Source organism: Trichosporon asahii (assembly GCF_000293215.1).
Source record: "Trichosporon asahii var. asahii CBS 2479 unplaced genomic scaffold scaffold00070, whole genome shotgun sequence".
Lineage (NCBI taxonomy): Eukaryota > Fungi > Basidiomycota > Tremellomycetes > Trichosporonales > Trichosporonaceae > Trichosporon > Trichosporon asahii.
The window spans coordinates 1,222,763-1,237,795 of NW_014040855.1; the positions used below are offsets into that span (position 1 = coordinate 1,222,763).

General features: G+C 60.2%; 5 protein-coding genes across 5 annotated transcripts; 3 read left to right on the forward strand and 2 right to left on the reverse strand.

The window, feature by feature from the left end:
• Positions 1-150: 150 nt before the first annotated feature.
• On the reverse strand, positions 151-1,001 carry A1Q1_04255 (uncharacterized protein; the record flags this gene model as incomplete). Its single annotated transcript, XM_014322632.1, has 2 exons — positions 151-186; positions 225-1,001. 2 exons carry the CDS (start codon positions 999-1,001, stop codon positions 151-153), a joined length of 813 nt encoding a protein of 270 aa, XP_014178107.1.
• Positions 1,002-1,238: 237 nt separating this feature from the next.
• On the forward strand, positions 1,239-2,439 carry A1Q1_04256 (tRNA (guanine-N7-)-methyltransferase; the record flags this gene model as incomplete). The annotated part of the gene is made up of 6 exons (XM_014322633.1): positions 1,239-1,319; positions 1,361-1,419; positions 1,555-1,706; positions 1,765-2,073; positions 2,113-2,260; positions 2,391-2,439. The coding sequence occupies 6 exons, from the start codon at positions 1,239-1,241 to the stop codon at positions 2,437-2,439; spliced, it is 798 nt and encodes a 265-aa protein (XP_014178108.1).
• Positions 2,440-4,310: 1,871 nt separating this feature from the next.
• Positions 4,311-7,250, reverse strand: A1Q1_04257 (nucleolar protein, component of the small subunit (SSU) processome, Utp14p; the record flags this gene model as incomplete). The annotated part of the gene is made up of 4 exons (XM_014322634.1): positions 4,311-6,183; positions 6,236-6,329; positions 6,367-6,778; positions 6,822-7,250. The coding sequence occupies 4 exons, from the start codon at positions 7,248-7,250 to the stop codon at positions 4,311-4,313; spliced, it is 2,808 nt and encodes a 935-aa protein (XP_014178109.1).
• Positions 7,251-7,599: 349 nt separating this feature from the next.
• Positions 7,600-8,875, forward strand: A1Q1_04258 (uncharacterized protein; the record flags this gene model as incomplete). Its single annotated transcript, XM_014322635.1, has 4 exons — positions 7,600-7,731; positions 8,202-8,337; positions 8,387-8,700; positions 8,744-8,875. 4 exons carry the CDS (start codon positions 7,600-7,602, stop codon positions 8,873-8,875), a joined length of 714 nt encoding a protein of 237 aa, XP_014178110.1.
• A 4,632-nt stretch (positions 8,876-13,507) lies between these two features.
• On the forward strand, positions 13,508-14,403 carry A1Q1_04259 (uncharacterized protein; the record flags this gene model as incomplete). The annotated part of the gene is made up of 2 exons (XM_014322636.1): positions 13,508-13,818; positions 13,872-14,403. 2 exons carry the CDS (start codon positions 13,508-13,510, stop codon positions 14,401-14,403), a joined length of 843 nt encoding a protein of 280 aa, XP_014178111.1.
• Between the last annotated feature and the right edge of the window lie 630 nt (positions 14,404-15,033).

Genomic DNA, 15,033 nt, shown 5'->3' on the forward strand with positions numbered 1-15,033 from the left:
GTGATCAGCGCTGTTCCCGATCATCGCGATCGGCAAGTGCGCGTAAGACTTCCAAAGCACGAGCACGCCTGCTCTGTAGCCACCTGCCGGAGCCATGAAATATGCATGAAGGGTGGTTAGTCTACGAGGTTGATAGATGCAGGAAGACGATTACTTGCGGAGACGCTTGCGCTCGGCACGGTTGGCCTGAAGACGTCAGTTCATGTCACGACCATAATGCTCACCTTTCTCCTCTTCTTGTGCTTGTGCTTCGACATCTTCTTCTGCCTCTTTCGCCTGACCGAGTCCATCGAAACCTCAAAGTCCTGCTCAGTCTCAACCGACATGCGCGCAAGAAGGCCGTCAAGACCAGCAAGAGCGTCCTTCATGGCAGCCTCGTCGACCTTCTCGACCTCCGCAACACGGCGCGAACCGGCGCCCAGGTTGCTCATGATCAGCTCCCACTCAAAGTCAGCCTGGGTCTTGACGGCCTCGGCGGCCTTCTCGAGGTCAGAGGCGACGTGAGCGTCGGCGTTCACGTCAACGACGAAAGAACGGGGAGCGAACGAGCCGAGGTTCGAGCTAAGGGCGGGGTGAGCGAGGGCGCTCGTGACAGCGAGGTGGTCGCCGACCATAGAGCTCGTCTTCGGGAGCTCAGCGAGGGGGTTTCCGAGCTTGGGGGCCTCAAAGAGCGGCGCCTCGGGCAGCTTCTTAGCATAATGCGAGACGCCGAGCGGGACCGGGAGGGGCATGTGTCCGTTGAGACCCATGTGGAGACCGGCCTGGAAGGGGTACAGCGGAGCGGGGTTCCAGGCAGGCTTGGCCATGTAGGGCGTCTCAGACGAGATCTCCATAGGGCGGATAGCGCCGCGACGGAGGCGGCGGCCGTGAGTCGGCTTGGAAGAGGCGGGGGTAAGGTCGGCCTTGACGCGGCGAGGGACGCAGCGGACGGGACGCGAGCGTCCACGCGTCGCCGGCTTGACGCTGGCCTCGGCGACGTGGTTGAGGCGTCGCAGAAGCATCGTGGTGGTCGTGGTTAGGTGGCAAAGACGGCGGATCTGCTGCTGAAACGCAAAGAGAAGGCGAGGTCCTTGCAAAGCAAGTGCAAAGGGTCCAGCGGAATCAATCGGGCAGTTGCTCACCATTTCGGACCCACGTGGTGTGCCTAGCACGTGACTCCAAATGTCGAGATTTCGTAGTTCACGATTGTTGGGTTCGACCTGCAGTTAAGCATCCTCGTCCCACACGTCACCTCCGACATGAGCAAGCGCGACCACGAGACCATGGCCGACACGACGCCGACTGAGGGAACTGAGGGAGGCCTCCTCCGTGAGCCCCAGGTAAGCTTTCCTTGCCAAGACCGCAAGCTAACTCCTCCCAGAAGCGCTTCTACCGCCAGCGTGCGCACGCGAACGTCTTTGTCGACCATGAGCTCGACTAGTGAGTGCAGGGTTTCAGCGCAGACCGTCGAGTTGTGTATTTTGGCCCAGATACGTTCTGCATGGATGCGACGGCATCTCGCTGGCAGCTATGACCGCACATGCTGCAACTGCTTTGACCAAGTGCTAACAACAGCCCCGCTTCCCCTGACCAGATGGACTGGTCAGTCCACTACCCGAAGTACTTTCCTCCCGGAGAGAAGAAGGTCGAGTGGGCCGACGTCGGTTGTGGCTTCGGTGGACTTCTGATGGCTCTCGCTCCTCAGTTCCCCGACACCCTCATGCTTGGTGAGTCACCCGAGGCCTGTCCCAGACGCATATTTGTGGGAGGTAGACTGACTTGCAGGAATGGAGATTCGTGTTGCCGTTACGCAGTACGTTTCTGACCGTATTGCGCACGCGCGCCAGGAGAATGCCGGACCGGACGGCAAGCCCGGAGGCTTCCAGAATGTGTCCGTCATCCGCGCCAACTCGATGAAGCACATGCCCAACTTCTTCGAGAAGGGACAGCTGTCCAAGATCTTCTTCCTGTTCCCGGACCCGCACTTCAAGCTGCGCAAGCAGAAGGCGCGCATTGTTACCACGACGCTCCTCGCCGAGTACGCCTATGTGCTCAAGGAGGGCGGTATTCTCTACACCGTTACGGATGTGAAGGGTGAGCTTTCTCTGACAACCAGGATGAGCTGACAGCCAGACCTGCACGAGTGGATGGCGCACCACCTGCACAAGCACCCTCTGTTCGAGTACATTCCGACCGAGGAGCTGAAGGACGACCCGATCCTCGAGGCTGCCCGCACGGCGACGGAGGAGGGAAAGAAGGTCGAGCGCAACGGCGGCGACAAGTGGGTCGCGTGCTTCAGGAGGCTGCCGAACCCGGCAGAGTAATGTAATATGCATAGATGTACCATAGTTGGCTCAGCATTGGAGGATACATTTTGGCGCGTCGAGCGCAGTGCTGTGACAGCCGCACAGCGGTGGAGGGTTGGGTGTCGAGGTGGGGAAGGAGGAAGGAGGCAGGTGAGGAGGGGAGGTCCGTGTGGCCAGTGTGGAGGTGTTCGTGGCGGACCGTGGGGATGTGGAGGTGGGGGAAGGTGATGAGTTGAAGAGCCGGGTCATGGCATGGGATCGGGTCTGTGGGGTCCGTGGCGGACTGGCGGCACGCAGCATCCCTTCGGAGTTTGTGTTTCGGAGCGCACACGCCCTCCGGACAACGTCCCGGGGGCTGCTCGACTCGCCCGTCGGACGGCGCCTGCAGGGTGGCACGGCTAGCACGGGCTCGTGCTCACGGCAATGCTGCGGGGTCAGCGCACGTCAGGTGGTACAACAAGAGAGGTGGTTCCACCAGGATAGACCCAACGGCGCCCTTGCAGTGCACGCGCAGCGTGCGAGGAGCGCGGTGCGTCGGCTGTTCCTTGCACTGGCGCTCCGAGATTCTCCATCGTTGCCACATCCGACACACTGCAGGGAAGGCAGGGCCTAGCAGGACTCGTTGCTGTGCTCTCGCGCATTCGTGTCACTCACCCGACGTTCCCAGCAATCTGGCTGATGATGGTGCACACATCCTCCTCGTACCGGCCGACCCAGTCTTTCCCGGTGTACAGGTGCAGGTTGGTCCTGTCACCGTTGCTGTCGCGACTGATGGATGATGGCCACACTGGTGTTAGCTTGCCACTGAGGTGCGCAGAAGCGAACTGCAGACAAATCCATCAGACATGTCTCAATGGGCATTCATGGTCAGAGACTCAGATAGGCCTTGCATGGTCATCACTGGATTGTGGGTGGGAGCGGCACAGCCACGACACTCACGGCCTTCTTGGAGCATATAGTCGAGGATGTACTTTTCGAGCGTCACCCACTCGGCCCCATCAAGGGCATAGTCGAAGGAGAAAGTCGTACACTGTTGGTAAGCTTCTGATCTGAGGAACGTGCAGCTCACCGCCTGCGGCGAGACCCAGTAAGACATGGCGAGGCGGTTTGCGAGTAAAGAGTGAGGGGACCAGATCCAGCTGGATGAAGGTGAACAAGGCAATGAAATAAACTGTCAGAGTACGAAGCGGTCGAAAGTTGCAGTCAAAAGCGTTGCAGCATGCGCAGAGCAGCAGCTTATATGTGATCGAGTCATCATGACAGAACACAAGGGTAGTCCAGACAGCAAGGGCGACGGGGCGGACGGTGCACGCAGACACCTCTTGGAGTGACAAGAGCTCTCGCGCCGCTGACGCATAATGAGCACTGACGCAGGCGCATGTGTCGTCTGCGTCTCGTACCATTTGAAGGCTAAACACACTCTTGCACTAGGGTGCCCGCTAGCACCCTCGCTTCTTCTTGTCACGAGGACAGTGTGGAGACGCTCCGTGCATTCGTCTGTGCGCCCCAAGTGTCTGGGGTGCGTGTCGCATGCGTCAGTAGACTCGTCCTGGTCAGTCGGCGGACTTGAGCTCGCAGGTCACTCGGCGCGAGCATCCACCTGCTCAGGCTTGACCCCATTGTTACAGGTGCGATGGCGTCCATGGTGTTTTGTATCACGTCACGAGAGCCTGTGGGGATGTGGGCTTTGGCGTCGTCGAGAAGGTGTGCCACAGCGCCACGCTCATGTATGCCTCTCACCCTTTGTTCGTATTTCGGGCTGCATTCCTTCCTTCACCCGAAACCGTATGCATGACTCTACGGACATTCGCCATCGTTCCTCACCGGTACCCTCCGAGACTGGCTTGTCTTCGACGCTCGAAGTCAGTTCCCGGGCTGTCATTGCGCCACCCTTAACATGGTACGCTGCGTACCTACAATTCCTGGCAGCTAATGTGCAAAGTCAATCAATGAAGCCCATAAATGCATACAAAAACAATGCGTCTAAGATTGGAGATGGAAACGTGACACTGAAACTGACAGAAACTAGAACAGCTTGCGAATCGGCTCGACGATGGCACCGGGCTTCTTCGTGACGCGCGGCAGCGTGCCGCGCTGGAAGGCGGCGCGCGAGTTGAACTCGCTTCCGATGTTGGCCGCCATGGCGGCCTCGTACTGCGCCACGCTGGTGTAGGGGTACGGCAGGTCCGTGGGGAGGAAGCGGGCGGCCTTCTTGTCTTTCTTCTCCGTGATGATGACATTCGCACGTCCGGCGTCCTTGCGGTCCTCGGCGGCGACACCTGCCGTCTTCTTGAGGAACTTGGGGTTCGTCTTCCGCTTCTTCGTGCCCTTGCCGCCCCACGAGCCCCAGCCGGGCAACGACGTGTCGACCGTTTGCGGCGCGTCGGCCTCAATCAGGGCAGCCTTCTCGCGCGCAAAGTCCTCGACGACGTTGTCGCCCGCGAACGCCTCAGCGACGAGCTCGCGCTGCGTGAAGGCCTTGGGGCCATTGCCGGCGACGGGAAGGAGATCGGCATCGGAGTCAGAGTCGGAATCAGAGTCGGCAGCTCGTCGCTTGTTCGACGTAGCAGCCTTCGCCTGCTCGGTCGAGACGTCAGACTTGACCTTGAGAATCGACTTCGGCGCCTTCGCCTCTGCAGCCTTGGGCGGCGGGACAACCTTCTCAGCCTTCATGGTGGCCTTGGAAGCCTTGGGAGCAGCAAGTGAGATCTCGACCTCGTCGTCGCCCTTAACCTGGGCAGCCTTCTTGAGCTTGCCGACCGCCTTGGTCTCAGCCGTAGCAGTGAGCTTGTTGCGCTTGCGGGAGGGACCAGAGTTGGTGCCATCAAGCCAAGGGTTGACGTCGCCGAACACTCCGACAGCAGGAGAAGGGGAACGAGAACGAGCCTTGGTGGCACTTCCATTCGCTGCCGGCGCGGCAGGCTTGGCCTTCGCGGGCTTGTCGTCACCTGCAGCGCGGCCGAAGACCATGCGACCCTCTCCAAGCTTGAGCACCTCAGCCTCGTCAGAGTCGCTGCCACTGTCGCTGTCGTCGCCGAACATCTCGAGGTCGCGGCGCAGGTTGGCCTCCTCCTCGGCGACCTTCTTCATCTCGCGCTCCTCAGCCTTCTTCATGAAAGCCATCTGCATGAGGCCCTTCTTCTGGGGCACCTCGGGCAGCTTGCTGTCAAGCTTGGAAAGCTGGTCGAACGCCCGCGTCTTGATAGCCTCCTCGTCGCTGTCGTCCTCGGACTCGGACGACTCGCTCTCAGAGCCGTCCTTGGCGTGGACCTTGGCACGGAGTCTGTCACGCATGTCGAACATGTCCTGACGAGCCTCCATGGCCTCGTCGGTGGGAGCAGCGTTGGTGGCCCAGCGGTTGCGGGCCGAGTGACGCTGAGTGGCACGCTCGAGGGCGCGCTCGCGGTCGAGGCGCTCACGCTCCTCGGCAGCGGCCTCAGGGTCCAGTCGCTCCAGGTCCTCAAGGCTGGGACCGTCACCGGCAGCCTTAGCCTCACGCTTGCGCTTGAGCTTGCGGAACGTCTTCGACTTGATCTTGGCGACGCGCTTCGCCTTTGCCTCGGCGCGGAACATGAGCTCACGCTGGTGACGGAGCTCGGCTCGGCGGGCGGCAATCTCCTCCGGGCTCAGATCTTGGCCACGCAGGGCAGCATCCTCCGCGGCAGTAACGCCGGAGTCGGTCAGGTTCGCCTTCGCAAGGAGAGCCTGGACGGCGGACTCGTGCTCGTTCTCCGGCTTGAAAGTGGCGACAACCTCACCAGATGACTTAACGCCACCGCGCTCGGTCGCCTGCAGCGGGAAGGACAGATGCTCCGCCTCCTTGACGCGCTTCATGAGCGTCGACCTTCTGTCCCTCCTGCTTCGTCTGCTCGTAAGCAGCCTCTCGGTCCAAGCGCTCCTGGACTCGAGTGGGAAGGGGAGCAGCGAGCACTCCGCCCTTCAGGACGGACGTCGACTTGTTCTCCTTCTTCGACGGCAGAAGGCTCGAGGCGCCAGCGAGACCCGGGGCAGAGGCGATAAGAGATGACAGATCGACCTTGTTCTCTGTAGCTGTTAGCTCGGCCCGCTGGCAGTGACTTACGGTTCTTGAGGGCAAGGTCACCACCGTCGGCAAGACCAGGGCCCTTGGCCACCGGCAGTACTCGTCGCTTCTTCTCCGCATCCGGCTGTGCTTTGCTCTTCTTGTCCGCAGCGGCGAGGTTGTCCACAAACGCGTCCAGCCCGTCGAGATCCTCGTCAGAGTCATCAGAGAGATCGGAGGGAAGTTCGGGGTCCTCGAACATCTCCTCGTCTTCCTCCTCATCGTCCTCATCCTCCTCCTCATCATCATCATCGTCTTCGTCGTCGCCCTCGTCGTCTTCTTCATCATCCTCGTCTTCGTCATCTTCTCCTTCCTCCTCTGGGAAAGCAGACTTGAACGCGGTCTTTGGTGACCGCTCAACCTCGGGGTCGCTCTCCTCGTCGTCGGTCTCATCGAGATTGATCTTCAGTGGCTTCGCGGGCTACAATCAGCGATAGCGGAGTCCGACAACCTACCTTCAGAACCTCCTCCTTGCCCTTGCCCTTCTTTCCCTTGCCCTTCTCCAATTTCCGGAACGCATCCCCCCAGCGCTCCTCATCGCTGCCCTCGCTGTCCCAGGCGTCATCGGACTCGACGTCCTCGTCGTCACTGTCGAGCACGTCGGCCTTGTCGTCTCCGGCGATCATCATGGCGACCTTGCGGATTCGGGCGTTCATGTCGTCCTCGTCCTCGTCGTCAATCCGCCTGGCGCCGCCGACCTTCTCCTCGCGCGTAAGGGCGAACTTGGACTCGGCGGTGCGGTGTCGCTTGGGGAGCTCCTGCTCAAAGGTGTACGCGTCGTCGACATTGTCGCGGACCTTGCCCTTGCCCTTGGGCTTGGACTTCTTCTTCCCCTCGGTCGAGGCGCTGAAGACGGCACTCGCTCTGGAGTTCTTGCGCGCCATGGTCGATGCTCGGGTGGTAGTAATCTAGGTGCAGCAGGTGTTATCTTGCAGGTGGACGTCATGAACTTCAAAATATTGAGCGGCGGCAACCATGCGAGGTGCACGTGGCCACACGTAATTGTGTTTGCGATCTGATAACAGGGGAGCTCGGGTGTCTTCGGGTTGGATGCCACAGAGGGAGTTTCGGCGTTTCAGCGTGCCGTGTCCGTCCTGCTTGCTCCTGGCTGTCGATTCTCCACCATAGCAAGCGTAGCCGAGTGACACCAAGCTCAACCACCTCCCTACTCTGTACGTTGAGCTCGACGTCGCCGCCTCGATCACCATCTGACTCATCCCCCACAGCCCAAAAATGTCCGCCCTCCGCCTCTCTTCGTCGTTCCGCGTCGCCGCTCGCCAGGCCTCGATCGCCCGTGTCGCCCGCCGCGGTTACGCCGACGTTGCCGACGACAAGCTCAAGCTCTCGCTTGTTTCCCCCTCGCAGGTTCGTCTCGACTCGCGCCGGCCAAAGAAACGCAATGCACGAACGAAAGAACGGAAGCGTAGAAGCTCTGGAAGGACAGAATGAGAGGAGGAAGCGTTGCGGAGAGTCTGGAAGCGCGGCAGGGGTCGGGTTCGCGATGAGGTTGAGATTGAGAACCGGGAATTGGCGTCGGAGGGGCGGAATTGACATCGATACGATCGCAATTGCGCGCCGGTCTCAATCTCGCCTTCTCCAGAGCTCAGTCTGTTTGTTGTTGTTGGAAAGAGATCATCCGGACGAGATTGTTGTCGATTTCATGTCGACCTTCAGGGACTGCTTGCAACGTGCCCCAGACTTTGCTCCGCCTCGACCCATTCTCGCGGCCGCCGAGCGACCTGCGCCGACACTCTATGCGTCCTGCATTGCGTTTATTTGGCTGGCTTCGACTTCATTGTGCAACGTGCTGACGTCAGGCTATCTTCTCGTCGCAGGCTGTCACCCAGGTGAACATCCCCGCCGCTACTGGTGACATGGGTATCCTCTCGAACCACGTTCCTTCCATCGAGGCCCTCCGCCCCGGTGTTGTTGAGGTTATCGAGGAGGGCGGCAAGACCGGCAAGTACTTCGGTGAGTACAGACTCGGCATCGCTTGGAACACGGACGGGCGACGATGAAGGAACTGCGCAAGGTCGCTTGCTCTCGCATCATTGGTCGGGACGGCAACTTCACGTCGCTCAGCAGATCCCGACAGGATTTGCCACAACGTCGTCTATCACACGGCTCTCGATCGCTGCGACATGGTCCCGAGGCTGTCGTGCAGCTATGGAGTGCGATGAGCGCAGTCCGACGTCTCCTTGGCGGTGCCACATTCACGACCTTGGAGCATTCACACTGACCTCAGTCTCCACCGGCTTCGCCACTGTCCACCCCAACAACACCCTCACCATCAACGCTGTCGAGGCCTACCCCATCGACAAGTTCTCCGCCGACGTGAGTACCCGAGCTAACGTCTGTCCATATAAGCTAACGCCAGGCTGTCCGCAACGGTATCTCTGAGGCCCAGAAGGTCATCGGCTCGTCGGCCTCTGAGCAGGAGAAGGCTGAGGCCCGCATCGAGCTCGAGGTCTTCGAGGCCATCAACGCGGCCCTCGGCAAGTCGGCTTAAGCTGGCCAAAAGTAGCCCAAGGGAAGAGATCAACGTAGATGCCAAAAAATGAAACGCAACAAACTGCATTAGCCACTAGCTTTGGGGCGATGGCTGAGGAGCGCATGCTTGGCGTGGCTGATGCTTCTGGCCAAAGCCTTCCCTTGCGTGTCAGTGTCTGCGGCCACACTCGCATCGGTTTGCGGGTCTGTGCCGAAGCTGGAGACGTGTGGACGTGTGGAGGCACGGCCAGACTGAGCTCTGCGTGCGGGCAGAATGCCAGGCGGTCAGGACGTCAGGACGGGCGGAACGCGGACGAAGCAGCTTAACGAGGAATGCGAGCGGAATGCGAGGTCAGCTGGTCAGCGAGATCGAGTCTGGGCCAGTTCGGCCACTTGGGCGGTGCAGGGGAGGACGTCATGTGGAGCTGTCAGCTTGGCGTGTGCGGATCGTGCGGACCGTGACGCGTCGCTGCTCCTTTGTGCGGGGCTCGCGCTGTTCCTGTGCTACTGGACGGGCAGGTGGGTTCCAAAGCGTATCTGATACCCACGCTTCGGTTCTGCTCTTCACAATGACCTGTTCTCCACTTCTGAATGGATGAGTGCAGAGTGGCGCGCGCATAAGCGAGCGTGGGGGTGGATTTCTGTTAGGTTGTGGGTACCAGAGTGGGGCAGGGCTAGCAGGGCCAGCAGGGCCGGTGGCATGGATCGGGAGCGTGTCGAGCGTGTCGAGCGTGCCATCATGCCCATTTGCATGTGACAGCTGCGGAGCACGTTAGCACACCGAATGGCCCAGTGGGCGGTGGGAAAAGGGATCGGCGATCAGGACCCGTCACGACCCACAGGATCCGTCCCCAGAGAGTCTAAAAGCGGCGCGTGAGCGCGTGTGTTAGGGCCTATTCCTTCCAGTTAGATCCTGCAGAGACACCTTCCGACCATGCAGAGGAGGGCTTAGAGCCAGTCAATGTGCATGATGGAACGTTTGCGCTCGTTGCGCAGCACTGTCTTCGCCGACGCCATTGGGTCACAGAGTGGAGCAGCAGAATTCTGGTGGTCATGCAGAGAGCGGCGGCAGCGGAGAGATCTCCGGCCAGTTCCCAAGCTTTCAGGCGGGCTCGGCTCGGTAGGCCTCGGTAGGCCTCGGTGTGGATCTCCTCTCCGTTCGCTGCACGGTCTCTGACTGGTCCGACGGGTACGGGGGCGTGCCTTGATTCTCACGACGGGCTCTGTGGCTCCTCGCGTTGAACGCAGTTTGCCACGGCACCGAATGGCGAATGGCTTGCCAAGAGTTGCCCGCGCATGCATGCACGACCGGGTAACTGCACGACTGCACGGCTGCACGACTGCACGGCTGCACGGCTGCACGGTTGCACGGTTGCACGACTGCGAGAACGCGATATCAGTCGCCGTACCGAAGACCTGGACACGGAGCCAGAGCCACTACAGTCAATTGGTGATCAGACACAGATGAGGGATGCCGCTCGGTCTGCCGCCAATCTACCGCTGATACCGCTCGGGCTAGCATTGGATCATCAACTCATGTCAGTCTTCCGCATCAAGAAACGTCTCCTTCAATGACAATGTCAACGACTGCATATTGCTCGTGAGCGAACGGGAAAAGCGCGGCCCGCTCGAACGAGAGCGTGGATCGGCACACCGCGACACCTCACCAGACCTCGCCATAATCGCCGGGCGCGTGGATGCGTGGTGGTGGGCTGGAGCGCCGGAGCAGTGGGTCTTGCCGAGTCGCGGTCGCAGGACCGCAGTGCGGGGACTCGGGGCACTCGCGTAAGCCATCCTTATCTCTCCCTGTCCGGAGCACTATGCACAGGCCAGCCAGGCTGGCAGGTCGACGCCCCACTCTTTGCTTCTGCGCAATTCACCGCAATACCCACTCCCGCGTCAGCACGTCAGCAGTTGTCTGCATGTGCATGTGCAGTAGAGCACCTCGCTATTCTGAGAATGCACGAGGGAGATACATGTGATGAGTGGGCTTAAGCGAAAGGAAGCGAGCGAGCGTATGAGTGTGTGTGCTGGCTGCCGGCCCGCCCGAACGGAGGGCCGGAGGGACCACACACACCTGATAATGAATCAATTCAGGAGCTCGATGGCGTTCACGTTGGGATCAGCACCCCTCAGGTTTCTCAGTAGGCTCTCAGGCAAAGACTGCAGAGCTGCAGAGCTTCAGGTCGAACACTCGAACACGGCCGTGTGATGCGCAGTGTGAGATGCATGGGTGAGCCGAATGAGGCCGAGTGAGGCCTTTTTCCACGCCTTCCGCTTGCACTTTTTCAACACCCTCATAGACGCCCAGGCGAGAATCGCACCTGGTTTGCTTCCCTCAAGCCCCGAGTCGCGAGCCGGTCAAGCCGGAGCCACATGCCGGTCCGGACCGTGCTACCGTGGGCCGCTGATCCCCCGGGCCCTCCGGAACGGGTGATCCATCATCTTCCTTGTCTCATAGTGCGCTCATCACCCAGTGCGCCTAGGAGACAGCTCTCACGAGCGAAACTCAGCAAAACTGCGATCTGGAGTGCCGGCCAAAGGGGTAGAGGAGGAAAGGGGCAAAAAGCGCCGAATGATTAACTCGTGAAACTCTATTCTCGTCGGCTGCCTTGCCGTCTCTGCTGTTCTTGCCGTGTTGGGCATGAAGCCGGCCGGCGTGACGTTATCATGGCCCGTTTCTTGTTTCTGCTTCATTGGCCTGTCTGCTGCAGTAATGCTGCAGGAGTACACTTGAGACGTAAACATTACAAGCTGGAGGAGATGCCACATGCTTTCATGCACTTCCCTCGAAACGAAGGCGGGGCACTGGGTCCAGGTACAGCGATACCGAGATCACTAGACATGCCAGGCATGGATCTGGGAGATATAGTGGCTACGCCAACGGACTAGCGCGAGATGGCATGTACTGCCGCAGTGATATTCTCATGCTTCCACAGTCACATGCGTGTCTGCCTATCCTCGTTTATGCATGCCTTCGGATCGTCGTGCCGTCGTGCATGTGCCGCTCACACCGCGCACGGCGTGAGCGGAGGCGGACGCCGCGGCGAAGGAGATGCCGGAGCGCTAAAACTCTATGTCGACCCGTTCTCGCTCTCCTCTTCAAGTAAACGGTGATGTGTACGTTTCAGTCGCTGTTCGATCGAAGCTGTCGCCTGCATTCGTTCGCACGATAAAATCGCAGCATGCATCACTCACCACCCATGTGTCGCCGAGGTTGGGTGCAGATCAGCCGCGGCCCTGCGGCACGCGTACATGACGCGCGCAGTCGTGGACATCTGCCAGATCTGGCTCAGCTGGCTTTCGTTTCCCTTACCGGTCACAGGCTGCGTCTAATATTCTCCGTCCATAGCATCATGCGGCGTGCTGCTGCATAGCTCCTGGCGTCAACTGTGACATTGTTCTGGTCACTCCGTCACTGACTGGCGGTATTCATTGGCAGCACATGGGGGGCCAACGATGCATGCATCGCCGCATGCATCGTTATTGGAGGTGCAGGCGCAGGAAACCTGCAGAAGCAAACCATGGCTGGGGTACGCGGTGAAATAGGGTTTGGATGAGCATGCATTATTGGATTGTTCCGCTGCAGGCCAGCAGAGGGAGAGGACGTGCGATGGGATCCGGGCCGCTCTGGGACAGGGGGGACACGGTGGGACGGACGGGACGCCGGGCAGGCCGGGGTGGGTGGGACACGGCGGGCACGTCGCCTGCGCCCGCCTGCGCCGCCTGCACCGTGACCTGTGACTCTTGTAGCCTCGCGGACAGACGCCGAGACCTGAAAGCGGACACGAGACAGCGCGTAACACGCACCACGGGCTTAGAACAGCGCGCAGCTGACCGTTCGAGAGTGGAGGTCCACAGACAGCGCCTCACTCGGAGCTGCGGTGCAACCATGACAGCAGCGAACATGTCACGGAACTTCCTTAAGCTGCATTTTGCGGTGCGGACTAGGACGGCGGTGATGTCGGCGGTGCCACGACGGCCATCCGCCTCTGCTTATGCATGCACGTCACGTCGGTGGGTGCGAGGTGGAATTAAAGGGCAGACAGGACAGAGAGCCGTCGGTCGACACGAGGACTGTGGCGTCGCACTTGCATACCTCAGCTTTGGATCGAGTGCAGTCGATCCGGCTGGCTGACCCGTTGGCTGCTGGCGGGGCCGTGGGCTGAGCGGACGATGATCACTGGGTTTCGCAGCATCCATGTTCACGGTTGTAATGGGAGATTAGGTTTCGCGTTCTGCAAAGTGAATGTCCGATTAGAAAAAAAAATGGGCAGTAGTAGTACTGTAATGAATTCTGTGGGTGCAGACGGAAGCATTCCTTTGTCAGGGTCCGGTGTGTCTTTCTCGGCGCCTCCGCCAAAAGTATGACTGGCTGACAGAGTTTGCTCCTTTGCCATCCTGCGGCCAGCCTCTGCAGCCCTCTGCAGCCCTCTGCCCTGCCGCCTGCCTGGCAAAACCCACCGCCGCACCCAGCCAGGAAGCCAGCCAGCCAGCCAGCCAGCCAGCCAGCCAGCCAGCATCCTGGGTCCTAAGGTCCTGGCCCCCCCCCTCCTGGCCCTCCGGCCCTCCTCGTCTCAGTCCCATCTCCTAGGGCTCCTGACTCCTCTAGTCGCCTTTCCCCTGCGCTAGCATCCTATTCCTCTCCGTGATGCGCCCATCGCCACAGCAGACCGCGACCCCGGGGCAGATCATGCCAACGGCTGCTGCCCAGCACCAGCAACAAACGGCGATGGAGCACCAGATGACGGGTCAAGGGTTCGATATGAGCCGAGTCGGATCGGTGCAATCGCAGATCGGCGGTCAGCCGATCCGCGATGCCGATTCCTTACTTCGACCCTACATCCACGAGTATCTCATGAAGAACGAGTTGACCTCAACAGCAGCTCAGCTTCGGACAGAGGGTGGACTAGGCGAGCAGCCCCCGCTACCGATTCAGGTTCAGAAGGGCGTCTTGTCAGAGTGAGTGGAGGCAGCTGTTTATATCACCGATCGGGAATGCTGACAGCGCACAGACTCTGGGCTGCCTTCTGGGACATTGTCACCGCTGGCAAGGGACCACAGGCGCTGAATAACCATCAGGCCTCTATCTCCTCCCCCCTTCTCCCGGTGCCACCCACTATTACCACCGCCCAATTCCAATCCGGCACCAGACACCAACTCCTCCCTTCCCTCCCCTTGCCCTTGCAACCCCTCCTCACTTCTCCACGCGCGCATCACGTCTTCTCCCATCCCCCTTCTGTCTCGCAAAATCGCTTCATCGCGCGGCAGCCCGTCCACACCGCACGCCCATCATCCGCCCTTCAGCACATTCCTGTGGGAACAGATAACACATCCACCGAGGATCAGAATCCGCCGCGAGCCCCGACGAGGTATACAGAGCAAAGGCCCGCTTTCGCCCTTTGCCTCTCTTCACCTGACCCTTCCCTCCGCCGAGCTTGTATCCGATCAGGCGTCCCTGCATCCGTCAACGGCTCGAGTATCCTGTCACCCCCACACACTCCGCCTTCGACTGTTGCATCTGCTCGTCGACATCAGAGTGGATAAAAACGCCAGACACTCGGCTTTGCTTTCACGTCACCACCCCACCCCCCCGCGGCGCGTCTCCCATCTCGTCGGTCCCGTCCTTCCCTGCGTTTGCATCGAGGGCCCCCGTCCAACGCTCCGTCGCATCGCAAAGCAAGCATAACACGGGTCTTTGCGGAGTACGTGATCTCACTTGCAACGTAGAACGCGAACCCTCTCGATAGCCGCCTTCGGCAAGATCGATCTCGTTTGGTCTCGATTGCTCGCGGTCACTCGCATCGTCGTTACATCGGACACCCAACACGACATCCATCCCTGTCTGTTGCGCGTTTCATCGGATCAGAGACCGCTGCACGCCTCTCCGACGCGTCCATCCTCCCACCCTTTTCCCAGCTGCTGATTGACATCGTGATCGGCCATCACGGTCAACGCGATTGCAAGTAGTGCGCCACCTCGCCCCTTAGCATCGGCGTCGTACGGGTGAGTTTCATGCGATCGATACCGCCAAGTCCTAGAGCGTTTCTCACGTTTAGCTGTTAAACCTTCTGTCGGTGTCTACGCGCTGCTGCACCGTGCAAATCGACGTGCAAGCTCGCATCCCCGAGACAGGGCAATCGAAGATCGCAAGGTGCCCACCGCGCGACTCACCAA